Source organism: Osmerus mordax, chromosome 9 (assembly GCF_038355195.1).
Source record: "Osmerus mordax isolate fOsmMor3 chromosome 9, fOsmMor3.pri, whole genome shotgun sequence".
Lineage (NCBI taxonomy): Eukaryota > Metazoa > Chordata > Actinopteri > Osmeriformes > Osmeridae > Osmerus > Osmerus mordax.
In genome coordinates, this window is record NC_090058.1 from 17,363,908 (window position 1) to 17,388,875 (window position 24,968).

At 49.1% G+C, this 24,968-nt stretch overlaps 3 protein-coding genes across 3 annotated transcripts in view; 1 reads left to right on the forward strand and 2 right to left on the reverse strand.

The window, feature by feature from the left end:
- Window positions 1-5: 5 nt before the first annotated feature.
- On the reverse strand, window positions 6-5,166 carry msl2a (MSL complex subunit 2a). The gene is made up of 3 exons (XM_067243090.1): window positions 4,083-5,166; window positions 1,843-3,200; window positions 6-1,668 (listed from the first exon to the last, which is right to left on the reverse strand). Exons 1-3 carry the CDS (start codon window positions 4,222-4,224, stop codon window positions 1,363-1,365), a joined length of 1,806 nt encoding a protein of 601 aa, XP_067099191.1. The 5' UTR covers window positions 4,225-5,166; the 3' UTR covers window positions 6-1,362.
- Window positions 5,167-6,046: 880 nt separating this feature from the next.
- On the forward strand, window positions 6,047-12,305 carry pccb (propionyl-CoA carboxylase subunit beta). The gene is made up of 14 exons (XM_067242641.1): window positions 6,047-6,299; window positions 6,405-6,524; window positions 6,615-6,683; window positions 6,784-6,840; window positions 6,927-7,040; window positions 8,420-8,530; window positions 8,634-8,742; window positions 8,841-8,961; window positions 9,565-9,646; window positions 9,757-9,880; window positions 10,835-11,043; window positions 11,229-11,327; window positions 11,625-11,724; window positions 11,850-12,305. Exons 1-14 carry the CDS (start codon window positions 6,057-6,059, stop codon window positions 11,969-11,971), a joined length of 1,680 nt encoding a protein of 559 aa, XP_067098742.1. The 5' UTR covers window positions 6,047-6,056; the 3' UTR covers window positions 11,972-12,305.
- Window positions 12,306-12,395: 90 nt separating this feature from the next.
- stag1a (STAG1 cohesin complex component a) overlaps window positions 12,396-24,968 on the reverse strand; it is a 29,819-nt gene continuing 17,246 nt past the window's right edge. Inside the window, exons 6-32 of the mRNA XM_067242640.1 lie at window positions 24,841-24,917; window positions 24,537-24,741; window positions 24,074-24,225; window positions 23,864-23,937; window positions 23,544-23,667; window positions 23,277-23,455; window positions 22,993-23,100; window positions 22,681-22,795; window positions 22,267-22,384; window positions 21,615-21,718; window positions 21,105-21,197; window positions 20,385-20,474; window positions 19,971-20,174; window positions 19,795-19,865; window positions 19,272-19,440; window positions 19,073-19,165; window positions 18,698-18,872; window positions 17,445-17,584; window positions 16,936-17,037; window positions 16,568-16,716; window positions 16,177-16,305; window positions 15,761-15,963; window positions 15,136-15,301; window positions 14,932-15,048; window positions 14,681-14,795; window positions 13,981-14,061; window positions 12,396-13,742 (exon numbers count right to left, since the gene is read on the reverse strand). Coding sequence (XP_067098741.1) covers window positions 13,719-13,742; window positions 13,981-14,061; window positions 14,681-14,795; window positions 14,932-15,048; window positions 15,136-15,301; window positions 15,761-15,963; window positions 16,177-16,305; window positions 16,568-16,716; window positions 16,936-17,037; window positions 17,445-17,584; window positions 18,698-18,872; window positions 19,073-19,165; window positions 19,272-19,440; window positions 19,795-19,865; window positions 19,971-20,174; window positions 20,385-20,474; window positions 21,105-21,197; window positions 21,615-21,718; window positions 22,267-22,384; window positions 22,681-22,795; window positions 22,993-23,100; window positions 23,277-23,455; window positions 23,544-23,667; window positions 23,864-23,937; window positions 24,074-24,225; window positions 24,537-24,741; window positions 24,841-24,917 — 3,377 coding nt within the window. The 3' untranslated portion in view covers window positions 12,396-13,718. The remainder of the gene's footprint in view (window positions 13,743-13,980; window positions 14,062-14,680; window positions 14,796-14,931; window positions 15,049-15,135; window positions 15,302-15,760; window positions 15,964-16,176; window positions 16,306-16,567; window positions 16,717-16,935; window positions 17,038-17,444; window positions 17,585-18,697; window positions 18,873-19,072; window positions 19,166-19,271; window positions 19,441-19,794; window positions 19,866-19,970; window positions 20,175-20,384; window positions 20,475-21,104; window positions 21,198-21,614; window positions 21,719-22,266; window positions 22,385-22,680; window positions 22,796-22,992; window positions 23,101-23,276; window positions 23,456-23,543; window positions 23,668-23,863; window positions 23,938-24,073; window positions 24,226-24,536; window positions 24,742-24,840; window positions 24,918-24,968) is intronic.

The following is a 24,968-nucleotide window of genomic DNA, read 5'->3' on the forward strand; positions in this document are numbered from 1 at the left end:
CAGTCTAGACAAAGGTCAATTTATTTCATTTCATGTTGCATTATATATGTTTCCTAATGTGGCAGTGAATGTTCCAACAACAGTAAAACCAGAGGCTCTATTGCAACAAAAACTGTAGTCAGAAAAAATACAAATTAAAACTTTAAATCGGGAGTTCAAGTAATGCCCAGCAGTAACACACTGACAGACACAGGTCCCCTACGGTGTCCTGACCCACTTCCACCCAGGTCTACAGACGGAGGGCCAATAAGGGGTCGGTTCTGTCCGAGTCCACGTCAGGTGTTCAAACAGTTTTTCTGTAATCGTAGCAACAGGTTGCCGTCCAATTGAGACTTCTGATGGCACAGGTACACGGTAAACATCTCCCTTCTTTTTGGTCACAGGAGTGACAGACAGACAGAGCAAAGGAACACAAACACCGACATGCCCTCGGAGGTATATGAGGGCTTCAAGGTGTTTGAACAGAAAACACAGAAATCTTAACACAGCGCTAGTCTCTCCAACGAGACCCCGACACACAATATCAAAAATAGTCTCTAGTTTTGTCACGGGTCAGTCAGAACACTACAACAGCAAAGACTGGACACAGAGAGAGTGCTCTGTCTGGACGAAAACAACCATTCTGTCTATGAATTCATGATCTACCTGACTCTCCCTCCTGCCTCCACACTCACACACCTAGGTCCTATCTTTATGTCAATGAGTGACAATGTAAACAATACTATCTATGTCTCTGTCAGGTGGGGTAGGGTTGCATGTGAGTAACTGATTTAATACAGGTTGAAAGGGTACTTATAAGGGTAGAGTGGTGCTGTTACTATAGTAACTAGGGCTTCGTTGTTATTTGGCCAATTAATCAGTAAGTGCTTAGGTCCTGCCCTTTTTGCCAGCATCATGCGTTGTCTTCAAGTACCTGCAAGAACGCACCCGACAGTTGTCACGATCTGTCTTCCTGAACACCACCTAGATGATTCCTACACTGCTCATACAGACAACATCCTCATCTTGTCTGTAGACAGCTGTGGAAAGCCTATGCCAGGGTCCCTCCGGTCTCTCCCATCCCCCTATACATCACACCGAGGACGGCTGACACACAAACACTGCAGGCCGGCTTCTCTAAGTGTTTGGAGTGTGATCTGGTAGCATGCTGTATGACCCACCGGTTCAATAGCGCACACACAATTCCATACACACACATTCTACATAACAGGAGAAGTCAAGAGAGGACAGCTCAGGTCTATAGGTGCCTCAACTCCCTATAGGAGGAGCCAGGAGACTGACACCCATCTGGAACCACCATCGGTGAATCAGCACCGAAAGTAATAGCTCATCGGCCAATCAGGAATCCGAACCGTCCTCCAATCAGCAGTGGAAGCCGAGGTCCAGGGCATCCTGGTAGGCGGGGTCTCGGGGAGGGCTGGGCGACAGAAAGGCAGCGGCCACGGGTGTCCCTGTCGCCGTGGTGACATTGAGGAGGCTGTTGCCATGGACGCTGTTGGCGGGTGGGCTGCGCAGGGCAGCGGCGGCAGCGATGCTGGTGAGGTTGATGCCGAGCGTGAGCCGTGTCTGCTCCAGGGCCTTCTCCGGCACGGCAAACGCCTCAAGCTTCTTTTCTCCGTTGGCCATGTAGGAGTTCTGGCAGCCCCGACAGATGCAGTCCAGACACGCCTGGAGGGGGGAAGGGGAGAGACACACACACCATAAGATGAAAAAATAGCCTTTTCCCTGGTAACACATTAGCTTCTCAAACTTTTCACACTTATGCCCCCCTTTTCTCACGGAAACAATACAGATTGGTGCCGCGGGGCCGCCCCCCTCTGGTCTCTCTCGGTACTGGCTCACCTTGCGGTTGGAGTAACAGGGGCAGCGCTGGCCCCGGCAGGTGAGCACCGAGGGGTTCTGGGTGGCCCTGCCACACTTGCAGCCCTTCTTCTCTGCGGGCTTCTTGTAGAGGGGCTTGGCAGGGATGGGGGGCAGCAGGCAGCCAGAGAGCAGGCGGTGATCCCGGCTCCTGTCCTTGGCCTTGGGGCCTCCGGCTCGGGCCTTGGCATGGGGCCTCTTGGGGCCCTGCTCCGGGTGTTTCCTCCCAGCCTTGCTGGAGGTCAGGGGCGGACGGGCGGGCTTGGGAGGAGCCCCACCGTTGGAAAGGGCGGAGTACGTGTGGGTGGGGAGGCTCTGTGAGGGGGTGGGCTGGGTGGGGGTCTGAGGGGGGGGCCCTTGCAGGATGCTGGAGATGGGCAGGGGCTGGACTCTCTCACGGTCGCTCTCTGAACGAGAGCGTTTCCTGTTTGGGCGCACCAGGGGGGGCTGGGGGGCAGTGGTGGGAGCGGGCCGCGGGGGGGCGCACGTCCTGTTGGACGGGTGGTGTGTGTGAGCGTGCGACCGGTCGGACTGTGCGTGCAAAGGAGTGTGTGTCCTGTCGGGATGTGCGTGTGTGTATGTGGGACTCTGAACGAGGGAGTCTGTAGTGGGGGAGACCGGATCCAGAGTCTGTAACACCTCCTCGACACTGAGCAGCAACACCTCCCCGTCCTCCACCCTGGCAGAGCGCCCCTCCCCGAAAGAGCACACACGCGTGGGCACCAGGGGTCCAGGGGTCACTTCCAGTCCCCCACAGCCAGGCCCAGAGTCCCTGTCCTTGCACCCAGCCCTGGACCCAGACCCCGGCTCGGAGAGCAGCCCTGGAGCCTGCAGCAGCATCTCTTCCACTGTCTCACACACCTCCAGCTCTGGTGATGACGGCTCCAGGTCCTCCAACCCCGCTCCGTTGCAGCCTTGCGGCCAGTTCAGGCTCGAGGAGGTCGGGTGAGATCGTTCCGGAGGGTTCTCGGTGGGGGGAGGAGCGATGGGTGTCAGAGCGGGAGAAGGCTTCAGTTCTTCCATGTCTGGGCTTAACTCCTCCGTCTCCTCCTTTTCCTCCTCCTTGGACACCAGCACCTCCTCCAGCAGAGTCATCAGCTCCGGAGACCCACCCACCTGGCTGTTGATTTGCTTGAGCAGCGGAGAGTGGGTGATGTACAGGCACAGCTGCCTATAGCAGTGGACCAGCAGGGACAGCTGTCTGTTCTCCTGGAAGCAGGAGTAGTCTTTACACCAGCTACAGGAGGGCTTCAGAAGCATTTTCTGGCCCTTACAGGCCCGGCACACGTAGTGCTGACATGAAGAGTTAGTGGGGGCTATAGGGTCCTGAACCAGGCTTCCTGTATGCGTGTGTATAGGGGGGAGGGGGGGGGGGATATGGATTAGAAGTTAGATTTACATTTACATTTAGTCATTTATCAGACGCTCTTATCCAGAGCGACTTACAGTAAGTACAGGGACATTCCCCCGAGGCAAGTAGGGTGAAGTGCCTTGCCCAAGGACACAACGTCAGTTGGCATGACCGGGAATCGAACTGGCAACCTTCGGATTACTAGTCCGACTCACTCACCGCTCAGCCACCTGACTCAGATTTGTCCACCTATCCATCATTAATCAAAGTTAATTTTTCCATCACCATCTAGATGAACTCAAATAAAATTTTGAAGGCGGACTGACAATAGAAAATGTTGCGGACATACAACACTACGTAGATTCGAGTGTTATAATACGCGCTGGGCGGCTCAACCCCTACGGCTATCAAATATAAATCTGTCTGGAATATTTATTTTGACACCTGGAGGCCACAAACGGGTGTGTGTTGTTTGAGTAGGCCGCCCATTGCAGGGCAGTGAGTCCAGACAGACTTGCTTAGCAACACTGGAGACCAGCTGCCGCTGGGGCTGAGCCGCGGTTGCCTAGGAGACCCAGTGGCGAATCTGACACACCGTGTCAGCAGCACCGTTATTATAGCAACTATTAATGAGCAGCGCACTAGCTCGTTTTAAGCACACGGTCGCTGGAAAGAAAATATGAAAATGCATATATTTGCATCATGACTAAACTGAAAGGAACTTCCGAATTGTAAGTCAAAGATGACTGTGTCGGATGTGCATGCAACATATATATTCCGTTTAACATCAACAGTACACACACTGGCCAACATTCTAGCATCGACACCATATCGATGACATTCAAGCACCCTGACGTTAGTGTTTACTCACCGCAAACCAGGCAGGAAAGGGACTGTCGGAAGAACGGCAACAGCTTGTACATCTCCGAGAAGGTCTGGTGCTGCCGCGGGTCGCACTGCAGCACGGACCGGCAGGCGGACACGTACAAAGCGGTGGCATTCTCGGGGTTCATATCGGAATCAAAGTGTCAGCCAGGCCCGGGGAAAACACACACCGACAAATCCAGACGTTGCGAGACAGAGGGGATCCCCCGTTCACCGACAAGGTGCTGTCTCGGCTAAATCTGGTCCCCGTGGAACGTCAATCGCCCAATTTGTTAATGAGCGATTGCTCAATAGCTTTTGCACGGAACTGCATGCATGCTACCGTCACTGCCGAATCAAATCAAGCAAATGTAGCTAGCTAGCCAGTTGGCTAGACTAGAAGAGGCATCACCATTGACTACTGTTTTCTCCATTACTTTATACAGCTGAAAATGCATTATCATGTGATACCGTACCGGTATGTGAATGATGGTTAGTTAGCTAAATGTGTTAACTAGAAAGCAACCCGTTCAAGCACCCAGCTTCTCGTGCTAGTTAGCCACAATTTAAACTGCCGTTTTACACAGGCTGGATGCTGTTGATCACGGTTTTGATAGTAAGCTATCAAACTAGCTTATTACACTGCAAGCTGTTATTACATATGCTAAATAGCTAACTATTTGAATGCCAGAAGAACCACATCGGACAGTAGCAAACTAATAGGCATGTTCAATTCTAGTAACATTGGAGCCACAGGCGCGTGTACAATCCTCTCTTTGTCTCGACTCCGACGACGAGTGCAGGTGGATGAACATCCCGTTTCCTCACGCATTTTGACACTGGTCTAAGCAAATTTGAAGACCGAGGCAATGCATGTCGACTTCTTCCAGAAATACACGTAGCAATACGGATACCGCACCCGATCTCCACCTAGCTAAAGTTAGTTAACTGTGAAACCTGCCTGGGAATCCCACGCGCGCTCTTCTTTATGTAAACAAACGCTGGTCTCGTCTTGAGTCTGGCCAGTTATTACTAGGTTCACTTAAAATCATGGAGGTGTCGCAAGCTATAACTCCTAAGCACACTATTGTGAAAGGCTATTGGAATCTATGTGCACATACATCTGCAACCCAGCTAGCAGAACTAGCCCTACATTTGATTGAGAAAATCCCACTGGTAATTAGCACGAGCTAGCTAACGTTAGCAAGCTAACTCCATAATGTTAGCAAGGGCTCGCTAGTTCGCTACAGTGTAAAAGTAACGTTAGTCGAACAAGCTAGGCTAACTAGAACTAGCTACAATAAAGATAACAGTATCTTGGGACAGCTTATTATTCAGTACTTTAGAGTGGTGTTAACGCTAAAAACGTTCTATTAATTGCATGGTGGGAGATACCGCTTGGCTAATTGAAATAGGCTACTTTACAAGGCTAGATATCCATAAACATCATCGCCCACCATTCTTTTTCTCCCCTACCAGGACTCTCGCGAGATATTGGACGAATCACGCGAGGCTAGCTAGCTAGTTACCTTGGTTACGCTTTCCTGAATGAACGTAGGCGTAATTCGCTGACAACTAGCCTAGCCTAGCTACATCAAAGGCAGCAAATTGTGCTTACTTCTAACAATTACTCTAAAATTCCAAACTCCCAAAAGAAACGGCTCCCTAAATTGACCAACCACCTTATTGCCCGTATCGCGCTCTTTCGGATGAATTGTGGGCGTATGGGGGGCGTCGGTCGAAACGACCACTCACGGAGATTTCCAACTAAACGGATATGATGCCAGGGAAGTGTAGTTTTACAGCTGTGATATTCAAGTTAGGTCAAAAGCACACTGCTGGAAACTCGACGGGATGAGTTCAACCATCACAACAATTACATTGTTGATGATTGGCCATATGCAATAATACATACAAGTCATTGGCTTAAACTTGTGTCAATTAGATGTAGATACGCCCATCCTCACTCTGGAGCACAGCAATGGCGGCCTTCGCAGTTGCACGGAGAAGCTGCTGTCTTCTGAGTGGACTTAAAGCCTCCGTGAAGAGATTGACACACGTAAAGCATGGCATGGCTGCAGCTTCCGTGGTCCAAAGGAGCCTCCTACAGAACTGCCGATGGTATTCCATCAGTCACCTCTCCGTTCAAGAACGAATTGATCAGAAGCGAAGGGCAGCGCTGGTCGGGGGAGGTCAAAAGAGGATTGATGCCCAGCACAAAAGGGTAAATAAATACACGTGCAAATGAATACACAAAGTAAGTAACTGTTTTTGGCAGTACCCCTTCTGCAAGGAGTCAAGATAGGTAGCTAATCTTCAATCCTCTCAGGGAAAACTGACAGCTCGTGAGAGAGTCGATCTGCTCCTGGATCCCGACTCTTTTGTCGAGTACGACATGTTTGTGGAGCACAGATGCTCCGACTTCGGCATGGAGGAGGACAGAAATAAGGTATCTCCCACACATTCACATACCGTCTATTGTGTCTCTGTACCAAGTTGTAAAGAAACTAATCGCTAATCTGGCCCCGTATCCTTGTAGTTCCCTGGTGACAGTGTTGTAACGGGGCAGGGAAGAATCAACGGAAGGTTGGTGTACGTTTTCAGTCAGGTACGCATTTGAGAGAGTAACTGCGAAAACAAACCTCATGTACAGCAGTGGTAAAATAGCCTAGTTGATTGATAGCTTAATGCGTCTGCCTTTCTCTCAGGATTTCACAGTGTTTGGGGGCAGTTTGTCTGGTGCACATGCCCAGAAGATCTGTAAGGTAGGATATCCAGGCTGGTAAAATCGGCACGGTTTTACATGGTCATGATGGCATGTCATGTATACACTGGGTTTGTGTGTTTGTAGATCATGGACCAGGCAATGATGGTTGGCGCTCCAGTCATCGGCCTGAATGACTCCGGTGGAGCCAGGATTCAGGAGGGTGTGGAGTCTCTGGCTGGATATGCTGATATCTTCCTGGTAAATCAATTATTTATAGATCACGATTAAAAACAACTACCTTGACCAATGTGCTGTACATGAAAACATGAATTACCATCAAATACAGTCAGTCAGGCAGACAAGCACAAAGACACTCATGAAAAAACTCCAGAGCATATACAGTTAGGTCCATAAATATTTGGACATTGACACAACTTTCATCATTTTGGCTCTGTATACCACCACAATGGATTTGAAATGAAACAATCAAGATGTGCTTTAAGTGCAGACTTTCAGCTTTAATTTCAGGGTATTTACATCCAAATCAGGTGAATGGTGTAGGAATTACAATAAACTTTATATGTGGCCCCCCCCTTTTTAAGGGACCAAAAGTAATTGGACAATTGGCTGCTCAGCTGTTCCATGGCCAGGTGTATGTTATTCCTTCATAAAGGGAGTTTGTTATTTCATTGACAAGGAACAGATAAAAGGTCTAGAGTTCATTTCAAGTATGGTATTTGTGTTTGGAATCTGTTGCTGTCAACTCTCAATATGAAGTCCAAAGAGCTGTCACCATCAGTGAAGCAAGCCATCGTTAGGCTGAAAAATCAAAACAAACCTATCAGAGAGATAGCAAAAACATTAGGTGTGGCCAAATCAACTGTTTGGTACATTCTTAAAAAGAAAGAACGCACTGGTGAGCTCAGCAACACCAAAAGACCCGGAAGACCCCGGAAAACAACTGTGGTGGATGACAGAAGAATTCTTTCCCTGGTGAAGAAAAACCCCTTCACAACAGTTGGCCAGATCAAGAACACTCCAGGAGGTAGGCGTATCTGTGTCAAAGTCAACAATTAAGAGAAGACTTCACCAGAGTAAATACAGAGGGTTCACCACAAGATGTAAACCATTGGTCAGTCTCAAAAACAGGAAGACCAGATTAGAGTTTGCCAAAAAACATCTAAAAGAGCCTGTACAGTTCTGGAACAACATCCTATGGACAGATGAGACCAAGATCAACTTGTACCAGAATGATGGGAAGAGAAGAGTATGGAGAAGGGAAGGAACTGCTCATGATCCAAAGCATACCACCTCATCAGTGAAGCATGGTGGAGGTAGTGTTATGGCGTGGACATGTATGGCTGCCAATGGAACTGGTTCCCTTGTATTTATCGATGATGTGACTGCTGACAAAAGCAGTAGGATGAATTCTGAAGTGTTTCGGGCAATATTATCTGCTCAGATTCAGCCAAATGCTTCAGAACTCATAGGACGGCACTTCACAGTGCAGATGGACAATGACCCGAAGCACATAAACTTGTAAACATACATACATGTATATCCTGAAGTGGTTCTGAAATGTCTTGTCGGTTTCTGTTCCTCCCCTTCTCCCTCTCTCTCGGTCTCTGTTCATGCAGAGGAATGTCATGGCGTCAGGGGTGGTCCCCCAGATCTCCATGATAATGGGTCCTTGTGCCGGAGGGGCTGTTTACTCTCCTGCCCTGACAGACTTCACCTTCATGGTCAAGGTACGAGGCCTCCCTGGGACAAGGGAACATACTGGGTGGAAATGGAACATGCTGGGTGAAATGAGTGGGAGAATAACGCTCGCTCGTGTGTGTGTGTGTGTAGGACACCTCGTACCTGTTTATCACAGGACCAGATGTGGTCAAGTCCGTCACCAATGAGGATGTGACTCAGGAGGAGCTGGGAGGAGCCAAGACTCACACTGCTGTGTCTGGTCAGTGCTTCTCTCCAACACACACTAGGCTACACACGCGTCTAGACACACCCACGCGAAATAGGTGTGACATGCGTGCGTCCCCATGTCTCCTGCAGGTGTAGCCCACCGTGCCTTTGAGAATGACATCGATGCTCTGCTCAATCTCCGAGATTTCTTCAACTTTCTGCCTCTCAGTAACAAAGACCTGCCCCCTGTGACCGAGTGCCACGACCCCAGGTATTTCATCACATGGCTTTCTTAACCCTCGTGCTGCCTTCGGGTCACATGACCCAAAGGTTCATAACGAACCATCGTTGTGTTTACCCAATACAAAAACAAATAAAAATAATTTTCTTTTAACCATTCCAATGTGGGGGGTCTGAGACAGCCCGACAGTTAAAAGAAAATGCTTCACTTTGTTTTTGTATGAGGTAAATGTGTCGCAATACGACGGTGGGTCACAATGACTGATGGGTCAGAATGACCCGAAGATAACACAATATCCCACCTCCTGCCTTCAAAGCCACTCCCCCACACATGAACCTGCCTGATTACTGCCAGGAGGTAGACAGACAGACAAGTAGCCCGTCCAATCATTAGTGCCGGTCCAACCTTAATTATTGGTTGTGTTTATTACAGTCCTGCTACACTCACAGATATCAGATTGATTTAATTTCATAGTCAACCCTTTTAGATGTATTGGTTGCCATCAGGATGTGAAGTTTATTTTAGCCAATATGACAAATGGTGCTTCTCAACAACACTACCAACAAACTGCCTTTAAGACAGATCATCGTATATCCCCTTTACCTATGATCAGCTCATCTTCCTCTCCTCTAGCAACCGTTTGGTTCCTGGTCTGGACACCATTGTTCCTCTGGAAACGACAAAAGCCTATGACATGCTGGACATCATCCATGGGGTATAGATGCACCCACGCAGCCGACTTGTTAGACATGAAATAATGAGAACTAACTAGTCCCGACTGTGACAGTGACACACTAAAATCAGCCTGTGTGGGATTTCTCCTAGGTTGTGGACGAGCAGGACTTCTTTGAGATCATGCCGAGCTATGCCAAGAACATTGTGGTGGGCTTCGCCCGCATGAATGGACGGACAGTGGGCATTGTGGGAAACCAGCCTAAAGTGGCATCAGGTTAGCAGGGGGAACGGGATGGTAAAAGGAAAATAAGATTGAGTTTAGGTTATTTCATACATCCTGTGCAGAAGTCTTGAGCACAAATAAATTAAATAAAAATACACTGAAGTGAAAAAAATAATTTACAGGTCAATTTGACCTGTTTTTTAACCCTTGTGCTGCCTTCGGGTCACATGACCCAAAGGTTTATAACGAACCATCGTTGTGTTTACCCAATATGAAAATAATTTTCTTTTAACCGTTGCAATATGGGGGTACTGAGACAGACCAACGGTTAAAAGAAAATGCTTCACTTTGTTTACGTATGCGGTAAAGTTGTCGCAATACGACGGTGGGTCACAATGACTGATGGGTCACAATGACCCGACGATAACACAAGGGTTAAGAGGAGTTCTATTTTGAAGGTTTTTGCAAAATGTCGCTGTACAGGAAAATCCATCATGGCGGACCTTATGGGTCCTTGAGGCTTTTGTTCCCCATGAGAAATAAGGCAAGAAAACCAATTTTCAGGCATTTTGGAGTAATGGCGCTGGGGAAATCCCATAGACTTTGGGCGAGGCTTATAGCGCCACCTATAGGCGTACGTGGGCCACTAGCCATCTGGGAGTAGTGAGTGACCTGTTGTATCATTGGGCCAAATTTGAAAACATCCGGTCGAGGACCTTTTGGGCTATTGAGCCATTTAGCGGAGAAGAGGAAAAATAATAAAAGCAATACTAACAAAAACAATAGGTTCTCCTACCGGAGGAACCCTAATAATACCAACAATTACAATAGGGTTCCTCCTGACGGAGGAATTCTAATAATATTCAAGTAAAAAATCTTGGGTGCCAAGACTTGCACAGTACGGTATACATCAAATTCGTATTCTTTTTTTACTTTGAACTTTGTAACACAAGCTTCTTTTCTGTTTGTCAAACAAACAAAACCATTTTCTCTGTCACTGTTCAGGATGTCTGGATATCAACTCATCAGTTAAAGGGGCTCGCTTCGTACGCTTCTGTGATGCTTTCAACATCCCCATCATCACCTTTGTTGACGTGCCCGGGTTCCTGCCTGGCACTGCCCAGGAATATGGGGGCATCATAAGACACGGGGCCAAGCTTCTCTACGCCTTTGCTGAGGCCACCGTGCCCAAGATCACCATCATCACTAGGAAGGTGTGTGTGTGGTCGCATCCCACTATCCAGCTACAGTGTGTGGAGTCCAATCATTGTGCTAGGGAGCTCTGTGTGTGTGTAAAGTCACATCACTCTTCTAGGGGTGTGTGTGTGTGTGTGTGTGTGTGTGTGTGTGTGTGTGTGTGTGTGTGTGTGTGGGCTAAGACTGTGCTACGTTGTTCCAGGCCTACGGCGGTGCGTATGACGTGATGAGCTCCAAGCACCTGAGAGGGGACCTGAACTATGCCTGGCCCTCAGCAGAGGTGGCGGTCATGGGGGCCAAGGTAAAGGAATCTCTCCCCTCTCACCAACACAACACACACAAATACTCCAGTCGCTAGGCAAATCAAGCCTCGATCCCCTATACCAGTGGTCTTCAACTTTTGTCCTCAAAGCTTGCTGCCCGGCATGTTTTAGATGTTTCCTTGCTCCAACACACCTGATTCAGAAGAATGGGTCATTATCGGGTTTCTACAGAGCTTCATGACTAGCCCTGAGGACCAGGTTTGCAGACCACTGCCCTACACACTCCAGTCTTCGTGGCAGATGTTACCATGACCTTGTCTTGGTCATATTCCCAGGGTGCAGTGCAGATCATCTTCAGAGGGAAGGAGAACCAGGCGGAGGCCGAAGCTGAATACGTGGAGAAGTTTGCCAACCCCTTTCCTGCTGCAGTCAGAGGTGTGTGGACACATGCAGGACCATGACATCCATACACAAACACCCCTAATATGACATCTACACACACACACACACACACACACAAATGACACATTCCTTTTAGTGACTCTGTGATTGTCTTGCAGGGTTTGTTGATGACATCATTGAGCCGTCGACCACTCGCAAGAGGATTTGTAGAGATCTGGAGGTTTTGTCCAGCAAAAAGCAAACCAACCCCTGGAAAAAACATGCAAACATTCCTCTGTAAAACCCTCACACCTGTGTGCCCCTGTCTAGAATACACCCACAGAATGGATGCAGTGAACCTGAAATAGCCATACTGAGCATACTGTTTAAAATGGTTGACGGTTCTTCCAAATCATGTGGGACCCTTTCTGGCCTGTGTTGTTCAGAAAGTCCATGTCCATAGTCATTGAGTGCTGTGCCTTCTCTCAGTGCTCCTTATGCAAGTCCTGATCTGCTCATTTGTAAACTGAACTCTTGGATGCCCCTGTCTGTGAAGATCAGTGTTACTTCAAAACTAATTCCTGCTGTATCTTCGAATGACTAGTTTGATATGAAAAAAAAGTTTTTGAGTGACATCTGCTGGTCTCTTTAGTCTCTCTCACACACACGCCACTCTGATGATCACCGACAGTTGTTTCTCCCCAGCAAAGCACTAAAACAATCCATAAATTGATTACTGATTTTATTTTCTTAAAAAGAATTTCATTAAGTTCACAGAAAAAAAGCATTTAAGGGCAAGTGATGTCGTTGACACTACAAGAAAGAGACAGTCGTCTTTGATATTTACAGGACAGCCAAACCAACCATTAGGAGCACAGGGCTGACAGGTATCCATGATAAAAACAACCATTAGATCGACATGATTGGTCTATCCCATGGAGCCAAAGGCGGTGGACTAATCATCTCCTAGTTACACTAAGGCGCAGCCATTAAATGCCACAACTAGACTTGTACGATAAACCCGCTAACCTTCATAGCCACACCTTGGATTCAACCAATCAGATATAAGTTGTTGGGACAAGATATAAGCATGTAGGCCACAATTTGGCAACGAACAAGATATATATTCAGAAAGAGCTGTACAAACATCAGACAAAAAAACAAAAGTCACTTGATTTAAAACTTTGTACTAAAGCTACAGAATTCAAAATACTTTTTTGTTTGATTTTTTTACTCTTAATGTTTAAAAAGCCGTAATTCTGTGGCGAGTGTCTTGAGCTTGGATGTGGGAGGAGTCTGAGATGGGGGTAAGAGGGAGGGGGATGGGGGACACAAAGGCTGTCTGTCAAACAGCTATCAAACCACAACACTCTCATCTCTCAGGCCCACACCCACAACACAAAAAAACATACACATTGCTCCACTTATTCAAAGTCCTTCGTCAACCATTCACAGCTGTTTGTGTGTGCGTGCAACCATCGATACAGTACACAATCATCACAGACAAGGAAAAAGATGGGGGGGAAGAGTGAGTGGCTAAATAAAAGAGTAGAGATTTAGAACAGTTAATATCTAGATTCTCTTCAGGTTAAATGAAACCGACAGGTGCCACACTGACAGGGACTGTACAGGGTGTTGGCACTGGGGTGGTGGAACCAAAACAACCTCACGTCTGTGTGACGGAGTACCATCCAGGCGGACGCACCGGGCCTCAAGTCCCACAGCGTCAGCCCAGAGACAGATTAGCCACAAGGCTACCAGAGCTAACGCTAACTGTGCTAAGGTTAGCAGCAGGGTGAGTGAGACTTCCTATGGGGACAATATTCACTATGACCTGTTATGACATTCTGAGGGTTGGGAGTGATCCTCTGGCTGCTCTGTAGAGACCGGATCCCTGACGTCCACGAGGTGGATCCCAACAGATCCCTGATCCACTTCAAACCCACCCAGGTGTCCAACCAAGAGAGAGAGAAGGGGTTTTTGTTTTGTTTTTGACAGTATGATTGACAGGTGATTCCGGTCATCTCAGGAAGGCTGTGTCTCCCAGATCAGAACATGGGCATGGTGAATCCCTGGAACAACAGAGCACAGCAAACCTCAGCTAGTTTAATGGACAGTGTGTGCTATGCTAACAGCAGACCTAACTTCAGCTAGTTTAATGGACAGTGTGTGTACTATGCTAACAGCAGACCTAACTTCAGCTAGTTTAATGGACAGTGTGTGCTATGCTATTAGAGCTAACTTTAGCTATGGTGCTATGCTACCATAGCAGGTGAGTGAAGGCCGTCAGGTTGTGCGCAACAAACTTACCGACTCGTCCTCAATCATGGCTGCCGAGTCAAAGAAGTCCGGTCTTAATTCCGCCCTCTCACGTCTGTTTCTTGATGGTGGCTTGAAAAACCGAATGAGGAAACGATTACGAGAATAATTAGCTAGGGTGACCAGATTTGAGTTTGTGAAAAAGAGGACACGTCGTCGCGTCAAGGGGGGGGGTGCTGGTCGTGTATTGCATGCCGCACTATCTGATCAAAATGAAAGTTCTCTCTACAGTCAGAGCTCGCGCAAGAAGTTGGAACGTAAGGGAGATACATTTAGTCATTTAGCAGACACTCTTATCCAGAGCGACTTACAGTAAGTACAGGGACATTCCCCCGAGGCAAGTAGGGTGAAGTGCCTTGACCTAAATTTTGCACAGCCGGGAATCGAACTGGCAACCTTCAGATTACTAGCCCGATTCCCTAACCGCTCAGCCACCTGACTCCCTTTCCAAAACTTGTAAGGGCGTAATAGTTTGTGAAAGACCCAGAGAAACACAAATATCCGACGAGGCAAAATCACGGACAATTTTGGAATCCCTGCCGGACGCATTTTTTAGGTCTCGAAAAGAGGACATGTCCGGGTAAAAGAGGACGTCTGGTCACCCTAAATTAGCACAGCTGGATGTGAGTTCTCTGCTTGCTCCCCTGCAAGGCAATAGAGAATACATGCAACAAGAAGTGATGCCACTCACCAGATCAATGACCATAGTGTCCTCGAACTCCTCATTCATGTCTTCCAGCTGACCTCGCGATGACATCATCACATCCTCGAAGATAGGCTCTGCGTCATCCTCCATTAGCCCACGTCTAACACAGACACACAGAGACATCAGACCAAGCAGTGACACACTCTCAAACTGTCTCTCTCTCGATCTCACTATCTGGTCCCTTTCAGTTTTCAAGTCACTTGTCTGGTCTCTCTCTCACATCCACACCCACTTACACAGTCTGCCTGACGCCCTGATTGCTGCGTGCCTTCATGTAGTTGATGTTGGACCGGTCTTTCCGGCCAACCTCCTCCATCTTCTGCTGGCCCAGCCAAGACATCTGCATCTGGGGACTGCAGCAACACAGGATTTAACCTCATACACTCTCTTTCTCTCACTCACACACACACACAGCTTGTGTATGTGGATTCCGTTCTTACTTGTGTACGTAGTCGTTCTCGGAGCCAGGTTCCGAGTCGGGGTCCGGGATGTGTTCCGTGGGTCTGTTCTCTCGGAGCACGGTGGAGGTGAGCTGGGGCGTCTGCAGCGCCCCCGGTGTCTGGAGGGTGTCGTTACGCATCATCCATGAGCCCTCCACACTCTCCTCTGGAATCACACACACAGTTTACAGCTAATGTTGTGGCTTTTTTTTTCTCTCTCTCTTCCAAGTTCAAAATCAGCATGGAAACCGGGGCAAGTTTGGATGCAAATAGGAGTTCAATCCAGCTCAATGCGCCATCTTAAACAACGAGAGAATTCCCAGGAACAATCTGATTTCCTTTGTCTTTGTGACACCTTTCATATCCAACAAATCTCCACCCCACACCCTCGAAACACCTAACTATCGTATAGAAGTATAGCATATACTAACAAGTGTGGGTATGTACAGGACTGTTACAGAAGTCATTGTGTAGCACACACTGATATATGTGCGCCTGGTGTGTGTATATATATATATATATGTGCGCCTGGTGTGTGTGTATATATATATATATATGTGCGCCTGGTGTGTGTATATATATGTGCGCCTGGTGTGTGTGTGTGTATATATATATGTGCGCTCACCGTCGATGCGTTTCTTGTGCAGCGGCGGCCGTCCCTTCTTGCTGCGGATGGAGCTGGTCTTGCTGCTGGTCCCGGAGGTGACGGACAGGCGGTCCTCGTCCCCCCCTGTCAGCAGACTGTTCCGGTAGGAGATGAGGGGCAGCCACACATCCTCCCTGCGCTCAGACATGGACTCCGACATGAACTTCTCCAGGTACGAGTGGCTGACAGGAGGAGGAGGGGGGAGATGTTACAAACACACAAAAGAGCATATATATAAATATATACACACAGACAAACACACACTCAAGACAGACAGAGACACACAGGCACAGAGACACACACAGGCATAGAGACACACACACAGGCACAGAGACACACACTCACACACGGACACAAACACACACTCTCTCTAGTGTGTCTCTCTGAGGGCTTACACAGTCTTCTTGTCCTGGCGCAGCAGCTTGGAGGAGAACTCACTGAGCACCTCCAGGAAGGCCAGGTTAGGAGGTGGGAACTCAGCCCCTCGAGGGTTCTGGTACTTAAACGCAAACTCGATCCCATCCCTGTGGGGAAGGGAGGGGGGGTGAAGGGAGGGGGACGGATGGAAGGAGAGGGGAAGGAGGGACGGATGGAAGGAGGACCGGGAAGGAGAAGGGAGGGAAGGAGGGATTGAACATGGGAGAGAAAGAGTGGGAAGGAGGGAAAGGAGACAGGAAGAGAACCAAGGAGAGAGACAGAGAGAAAGATAAAGGATGAGATGTCAAACGTGTGCACCCTATTGTGATGCGGAGGAACCAGGATGTGGTGGGTGCCTGGGGGCCGTACTTGTGCAGGGTAGCCACAGCCTCGCGGGTCTTGATCTGGTCCAGGCCGAAAGTGAGGGCAAAGCGCCGTGCCAGCTCCTTGATGCCGCTCACGTGGGATGAAGTCCGGTCCAGGTTGGGCCCCTGGTCCTGCAGCAGCTCATTAAACAGCTGGGACACACACACACAGTTAGTCTCTATGCAGCTGTATTTGTGTGTGTGTGTGTGTGTGTGTGTGAGAGAGTGAGTGAGTGAGTGAGTGAGTGAGTGAGTGAGTGAGTGAGTGAGTGAGTGAGTGAGTGAGTGAGTGAGTGAGTGAGTGAGAGAGAGAGAGAGAGAGAGAGAGAGAGAGAGAGAGAGAGAGAGAGAGAGAGAGAGAGAGTAGCCCACCTGCTGCAGACTGAGGATGAGGGTCTTGGCACACAGGATCTTGTCGGTCTGTCTGGTCTTACTTAAGGTCTCCTTGATGATATCTCCATAGTCGTTATAATACTACAGAGAGACAGGGAAGGATAGGATGTTATTATAGGAGAAAGAGGGGGCAAAGGAGAGACCAGAGGTGAATGAGACCAGAGAAGAAAGACCAATGGGGAGTGAGACCAAAGGAGAGAGACCAGAGAAGAGAGACCAAAGCAAGACCACAAGAGATAGACCAAAGGAGAGAGAGACCATAGAAGAGAGACTAAAAGACTGAGACCAGAGGGGAGAGACCAAATGAGACAGAGAGCGACCATAGGAGAGACCAGAGAAGAGAGACCAGTGGGGAGAGACCAAAGGAGAGAGACCAAAAGGAAAGAGACACCAGAGGGGAGAGAGAGACCAGAGAAGAAACAAAAAGGAAAGAAAGAGAAACCAGTGGGATGACTTTCTAAGGATGAAGCCCCATCATTCAGACAGACCTTCATGTAGTGTTTGAAGATGTCTGCCGCGGCGGGCATGTCCACGATGTCGTAGATGATGAGCTTGCTGAAGGCTGCCAGCAGGTTCCTCCTCTTATGGAGCGCCTCGATCTTATTGGCCTCGTCCTCCTCATCTCCCTCTGTTCAGACAGACACACGAGGGGAGACAGAGAGGGAGAGAGATAGAGGGGGAGACAGTGGGAGAGATAGAGGGAGAGATATGGAGGGAGAGACATGGAGGGAGTAAGAGAGGGAGAGACATGGAGGGAGTAAGATAGAGAGACATGGAGGGAGCAAGATAGAGGGAGAGACATGGAGATTGTAAGATAAAGGGAGAGATATGGAGGGAGTAAGATAAAGGGAGAGATATGGAGGGAGATATAGAGGGAGAGACATGGAGGGAGTAAGATAGAGGGAGACATGGAGGGAGAGAGAGGGAGAGACATGGAGGGAGTAAGATAGAGGGAGAGATATGGAGGGAGAGACATGTAGGGAGTAAGATAGAGGGAGAGAGAGGGAGAGAAATGGAGAGAGTAAGATAGAGGGAGAGAAATGGAGGGAGTAAGATAGAGGGAGAGATATGGAGGGAGAGATAGAGGGAGAGACATGGAGGGAGTAAGATAGAGGGAGAGATAGAGGGAGAGATATGGAGGGAGAGATAGAGGGAGAGACATGGAGGGAGTAAGATAGAGGGAGAGACATGGAGGGAGTAAGATAGAGGGAGAGATAGAGGGAGAGATATGGAGGGAGAGATAGAGGGAGAGACATGGAGGGAGTAAGATAGAGGGAGAGATATGGAGGGAGAGACATGGAGGGAGTAAGATAGAGGGAGAGATATGGAGGGAGAGATAGAGGGAGAGACATGGAGGGAGTAAGATAGAGGGAGAGACATGGAGGGAGTAAGATAGAGGGAGAGACATGGAGGGAGTAAGATAGAGGGAGAGATAGAGGGAGAGATATGGAGGGAGAGATAGAGGGAGAGACATGGAGGGAGTAAGATAGAGGGAGAGACATGGAGGGAGTAAGATAGAGGGAGAGATATGGAGGGAGAGATAGAGGGAGAGACATGGAGGGAGTAAGATAGAGGGAGAGACGCAGGAAGAGAACACATTAGGTCCCATCACATCCCAGACGATCCATGCGTGTACAAGCATGTGTGTGTATGAGCGTGTGTATACGAGCGCGTGTCTGTGAGCGCTTGCGGGGTGTGTGTGTGAGCGTGTATCGAGTGTGTGCACGAGCGCGTGGCGGACCCATGCTCTGGCTGTCATCGTCCTGGTCTATGAAGACGTGGTCCAGCACGAAGGACAGCAGCTCGTTCTGGAGGGGGGCGTCAGGGTTGAACACCAGGGGCTGCAGCCCCTCCCTGCTCCCCGACACCAGCTGGTGGCTGAAGATCATCAGCAGGTCACACAGCAGCATGAATGCCTGAGGGGGAGCACACACACACACACACAGTTCTTCACTGTTTGAAGTTCTCCAACCTCAGTTTGTCATGTTTATCCATCTCTTAAAGGACCAAGACCCTAACCACCATCCTAACCATCCTCCTCATGCAAGTAGCTTCTCTTCTTCCTCCTCCCCTCCCCCCCCCCCCTCCTCCCCTGTCTAAAGCCAGTGTGCTGTACCTGCTCCTTGACTGGAGTGTTGACGTTGGACAGACACTGCTGACACACGGCCAGGAAGGACTTCACCACTCTCCTGAGGGCCACCAGGTCATCCTGCACACACACACACACACACACATACACACAAAAACCGTCAACCAGTGTAGCTTCAGCGGATGTGTGTGTCTGTGTGGGCAGGTGGCCGGGGCTGGGCCAGCACCTTGGAGGGTGCTCCCTCGGTGATCTTGACCAGCTGCCAGAGGATGGAGTAGTGGGAGCACTGCAGGGCCTGGGTGGCGATCTGCTCCGGCATGGAGCCCTGCTCGATCCCCGCCTTCAGCAGCCGGTAGCAGTTCCCAAACAGGTCCCACCGTGTCAGGTCGTGGGCGCTGTGGACACACACACACACGTACACACACGTACACACACGCACACACACGCACACACAATATTAAGAAAAAATGTATTTGTATGCACTATGGTTACAACATTTCTTGTTCTTAAATGTGCTTCTTATTATTGTACATTGTTTTATGATTGTTACTTTTACTTTTTACTGCATTGTAGCACTTTGAGTGCAGGAAAGGAGCATTACAACTTTATTATCATGATTATTATAATCATGATTATTATTATTATTGTACGCATACACACACACAGTTAGGAAAGAGTGTGTATCTGTCAAAGGAGATGGGATGAGGATAAGGGGAGGAATGAAGGCAGAAGGAAAGAGGGTGACTTGCTTGTGGAAGGCTGTGAGTCTCTTGAGGGTTGAGAGAACGTTGTAGATGTCATCTTCATCTGCTTCCTCACCCTGCAGCACACACCAGACTATAAATGCACACACCGAAGTAGACACACACAACCACGCACGCCCGCCCGCCCGCCCACGGGCCCACACACTCCCCCGACTTGCTACCTCCTGCAGCAGGTCTTCCACGGAGTGTGTGAAGCGGTCGGTCATCTCGTCGATGAGCTGTGAGCGGGCGATGTCCACGCGGTTCATGATGGTGTACTCCTCCGAGCACAGGATGCTGTAGGTCTTACTGCACGCCTCCAGCACCTCCATCTCAATGTGCTTCTCCACCACCAGTCGGATCTGCTTCAGCAGCGCGTCCAGGTGCTGGGGGGGGGAGACAGCAGGGGTGGAGGGGTAGAGAAACAATCGCCTTTCAGTCACCATCTCGAAGCGGGTTAGGAAAACCTTGAGGTACAACATCAAAGTTGCGGCCTTCTGTCAGATCTCTCCCTCTCTCTCTCACAAACACACTGCTCTCTCTCTCTCTCTCTCTCTCTCTCTCTCTCTCTCTCTCACACACACACACAATCCTACCTTCTCCATCCTTCCGGCGCTGTAGACGTCGAGGTCAAAAAACTGGGGGATCTGCAGCAGGTTTGCCACCTTCTCAGAGTCTGCCTGGTACTGTACACACATACACACAATGTAAAAATCAACCAATACCACGGCTTAATGAGACATCGTAGCTTAAGAGAGATAATACATCCACACCAGAGTTAACCATATAATGTTTTTTTAAGGCTAATATGGCCGATAATTCGGCCATATAGAACGACTGTTCTATATGGCTGTTCTATATGTTGTTCCGCTGAACAGCCTACATTTGAACGAGGACAAAACACAAACGCTATGATCCAAAAAATAGAGTTCAAGCAGACAGCTCAAATTCATGCATCACAAAACGTCGACAAAACTTTGCAAACTGAAAATAGGATACAACAATGAAATAAAACAGATATCCTTGCTATTGTTAATTAAATAAAGACATTTGGCCTACAGTACAAGTCTCTTTGCATTCCAAGCCCACTCAGCCACACAACACACTCCCTGGCGTTAACAGCCGAGGAAAAGCAATGTTAGATTTAAGTTTCCTTGGCAACATATTTTATAGGTCACACAATATCAGGCTATTTAATATGCTATTCATTAATTTACTTATTTTAAATCGTTAATATTTTCATCTGCGGGACAGCCACATGTGAGACCAGCTAGCGTAAGCCCTGATCCAAAAGTGTGTGTGTGTGTGTGCGTTACCTTGGACAGCAGCATGGGCAGGGCCATGATGAAGTGCTCTGTCAGTTTGTTCTTGTCGTCTATCTGTGTCTTCCTCTCTTTCGCTGTGAGGACCTGGGGACAGGGACACACGCAAGCACATCACACACATCTCTACAACCAGGCCAGCGCTTCCCATATGCGGCGGTGTTAGGCGTGTCCGACAGGTGTGGATGTGGGAGTGTGTGTGTGGGCGTGAGGTGTGTGGTTATGTTGCGTGGCACGTACAGTACTGAGCAAAAGTCTCAGGCACACAAGATATTAATGTGAAAATTGTCTTACATGTGTATTTCTTTGTCTTCAGTATTTGTGCGGCAGTATAAAAGTGGGATGTTGAGACGTTTTTTGTTTAGTTTTTTCATTATTTCTTCAATCATTTTTCTTTTACTTAAAAAAAAAAAGAGAGGTGTGTGTGTGTGAGAGGCGTGTGTGTGTGTGTGAGGCGTGTGTGTGTGAGGCGTGTGTGTGAGGCGTGTGTGTGTGTCTACTTACCCGTTTTCCGGTACCCCTGCCTACTGGGGGATGTGCTTCTGCGGCCTGTCGTATGGTACACACCATCAGCTCTATAAGAGCGCTCTCCTGTCTGTCTGACAACACTGGAGACATCACACCGTGCATTAACATCCATCCATTTACCACGAGGCCACGTATCCGTAGTGACGTGAAAATAGTGCATGTTGTAGTGAATGCAGCAAAATCAAGGATCAGAACTGATAGAACCGTTAGAGCTGGATGACACACTCAAAGATGCTCAAAACAGCCTTTCTGTCAGAGGAGCTAACACAACCATGTGCAGGGTTTCCCGCAGAAAATGTGTTAGTTCAGGTGGTAGGGTGGGGTTTGCTGTCAGAACGGGGGTGGGGGGGGGGGACAACGGCGGATATCGCTATAATTTATTTTTGACGACGTACAGTAGTTAAGGCGGCAGGTGGATGTGGCTTAGGCGGCCGCCTTAACTGAAAAGTGCGGCGGGAAACCCTGATGTGTGTGTGTGTGTGTGTGGAGGATGCATGTGAGGAGATCATTTAGTGAGCGTGAAAGTGTGTGTGTGTATGTCTGTGTGTGTGTGTGTATGTATGTGCCTGTGTGTGTGCTGCATGTGTGTATGTGCCTGTGTGTGTGTGTGTGCCTGCATGTGTCTCACCCTCCTCCCCCTGTACAGCCTCCTCCAGCAGCAGTTCGGTCATACACTCCCAGTCCTTCAGCAGCTCCTGGGAGCTCTCCCACAGGGAGTCCACTAGGTAGGCCGCATGCTCGTGGAGCTGCACACACACACACACAGCTCTTAGCGTGGGACTGTACATTTTGTCTGTGTGTGAATATATGCAAGCGTGTGTATGTCAGAGCAAGTGTGTGTGTGTGTGTGCAACCGTGTGTATGTGTGTGCGAGCAAGTGTGTATGTGTAACTGATGGTGTGTGTGTGCGTTTAACTGAACGTGTGTGAGAGCATGTATGTGTTTAACCAATAATGTGTGTGTGTGTGTGTGTGTAACCGAGGGTGTGTGAAAGTAACCAAGGGTGTGTGTGTATGTGTAACCAAGGGTATGTGTGTGTCACCTCGCTCTCCAGGAAGAAGAGCACCAGCATGCGGATGAGGTTTCCATTTGGACTGCTCCTCCCTCTCCTCTTAGCCAAGGCCTCCTCTGCCTGGGGGTCATGTCTGCTGAACAGTCTGGGAGAGGCGAGAGGGAGGTGGGCAGAGAGAGAAGGAAAAGGGAGGGAGAAAGAGGGGAAGAGAGGAGAGGGGGGAGGGAGTAGAAGGGTGAGTTTTACACAGGTCTTTTTAACAAGGAAACAGAGCATATATTCTGCCCTTGACATTAGCATTAGCATTAAAACACCAGCTCTTCCTCTGGAGACAAGACTCACTTCCTGTGCAGAAACTCCCCCGCCGCCACTGCAACCGGCCGGTGGGCAGAGTAAACCAAGTGGTACACATTCTCGCAGTCCTCATTGGACAGTGCATCCTCGCTGCCCCTGAAACAGCCAATCAGAAAACGTTCCACTCAGCACAGGCCCGGAAAGAAGGTAGGTGGGACACCACCTACCTTGGGCGCCACACCAGGACAAAACACAACAAGCAGGTACTTTTGTTTTTCTCTCACAGTCCCTTTCTAGACTGTTCCATTGTGGACTGTTATTGTGGTACTTACTGTAGGATGAGGGTGACCAGGCGGATAGCCTCCACAGCCACGTCGTACTCCTTGTCCAGGGTCATGGACACGATGCGATCCTTGAAGCGGTTGGTGAACAGCTCCAGCTTGGGGAACAGCTCTCTGTTGGTGTACAGGTTCTGCAGTGCCTTCAGACACTTGAGACGCACCTCGCCTTGCTGGGGGGGGGGGAGACGATGGACTGTGAGCCAATATTGTTTTCTGGAAAATACGTTGTCTAGGGCGTGTGTGTGAGCGCGCGCCTACTCTATCATGTAGTGTCCAGCCCACATATTTCAGGTAGCTGTCGTTGAGAAAGGCATCGCTGTACATCTTCATCCAGACTCCAATCTCCTCAATACAGATGGCCCGGATCTCCGCTATCGCATCTCTGAGGACAACGATCCCCATCATCGCTATTACCATCATCATCATCATCATCCCCAGCATCATCATCATCAATTTCATCATCATCACCATCACCATTACTATTATCATTATCACTATTATTATTATCATCATCATCACCATTATCATCCCCATCATCATCCCCGCCACCATCATCTTCTTCAGTGTGTGAGTTTTACCTGTAGCGGTGAACAAATATTCCCTTGAAGATGGAGTTCATCATGTTCTCTATCTCATCCTGGTTCTCCTGGAGCTGCAGGGGCCAATCACAAAGGATCTTATTAAACGCCCCTGGCAGACACCAACACAGGACGGACCAATCACAGAGGGAGTCACTAAACCGTCAAGACCCCTGTCCTTCCTGAAGCCTAGCTAAACCAACAGCATACCTCCTTCCTCTTTTGTAGCAGCAGTTCCAGCTTGTCATTGGCCCGTTTGCCAGCCATCTTGTTCCTCTCTGCCTCGTACTGCCTCTGGGTGTTGTCCTGGTGGATGCTCAGGTTCAACGCTACGTTTACCAGTGCCGTCATCAACTTCATGGCTGGGGAGAGAGGGCAGGGGAGAGAGGAGGAGAGGGGTGAGGGAGAGAGGAGAGGAATGGGGGAGAGAGGAGGAGAGGGGTGGGTGAGAGAGGAGGAGAGGGGTGGGCGAGAGAGGAGGAGAGGGGTGGGGGAGAGAGGAGGAGAGGAGGAGAGGGGTGGGGGAGAGATATAAGACTAAATCATGTGCAGGGACGTGTTTTTGAGACAAACGACCACCCAAATTCCAGGAGCAAATGATAAATACATTTGGATATTCCTGTACAACATTGCTCTCAACGTCTTTCTCTCTCTCTCCCCTCCTCGTTCTCACCTGCGAGGGTGCTGGTGTGTCTGAAGGCTCGCACCTGCGAATCTGACAGTCCAGTGAGCAGGGAGATGACAGTGTCCATCATGTACTCGTCGTAGATGATGCTGTACTGACACTGGCGGATGAGCACGCCGATGAACTCACAGAAGTTGTACCTGAACTTCTTCCACAGGGGTCCAGGCATGGTGAGGGGGTAGTCACCGCTGTCCTGGAGCAGGCAGCACAGGATGACCGGGTCAGACTTCCACATCCATCCCCTCCCTCCCTCCTCAAATTAATTTGCTTATCTATCCATCCATCTACCTACCTCATCGAATTCCTCCGTCATCTTGCGGATGATCTCAGCGTTCTGCATGTTCCGGAACATCTCGATCCTCACGGTTCCTGGTGGAAGAACCGAGGAAAGGTCAGAGGGAACACAAACGCACACACGAT

Excerpts from the sequence above, each read along its gene's own strand:
- msl2a (XM_067243090.1), bottom strand. The coding sequence starts at position 4,224 with ATGAACCCCGAGAATGCCACCGCTTTGTACGTGTCCGCCTGCCGGTCC. Across the intron at positions 3,201-4,082 it reads CCTTTCCTGCCTGGTTTGCG|GAAGCCTGGTTCAGGACCCT; the intron begins GTGAGTAAACAC and ends ACACGCATACAG. Across the intron at positions 1,669-1,842 it reads CCTGTTACTCCAACCGCAAG|GCGTGTCTGGACTGCATCTG; the intron begins GTGAGCCAGTAC and ends TCCCCCCTCCAG.
- pccb (XM_067242641.1), top strand. The coding sequence starts at position 6,057 with ATGGCGGCCTTCGCAGTTGCACGGAGAAGCTGCTGTCTTCTGAGTGGA. Across the intron at positions 9,881-10,834 it reads CCAGCCTAAAGTGGCATCAG|GATGTCTGGATATCAACTCA; the intron begins GTTAGCAGGGGG and ends GTCACTGTTCAG. Across the intron at positions 11,044-11,228 it reads TCACCATCATCACTAGGAAG|GCCTACGGCGGTGCGTATGA; the intron begins GTGTGTGTGTGG and ends ACGTTGTTCCAG.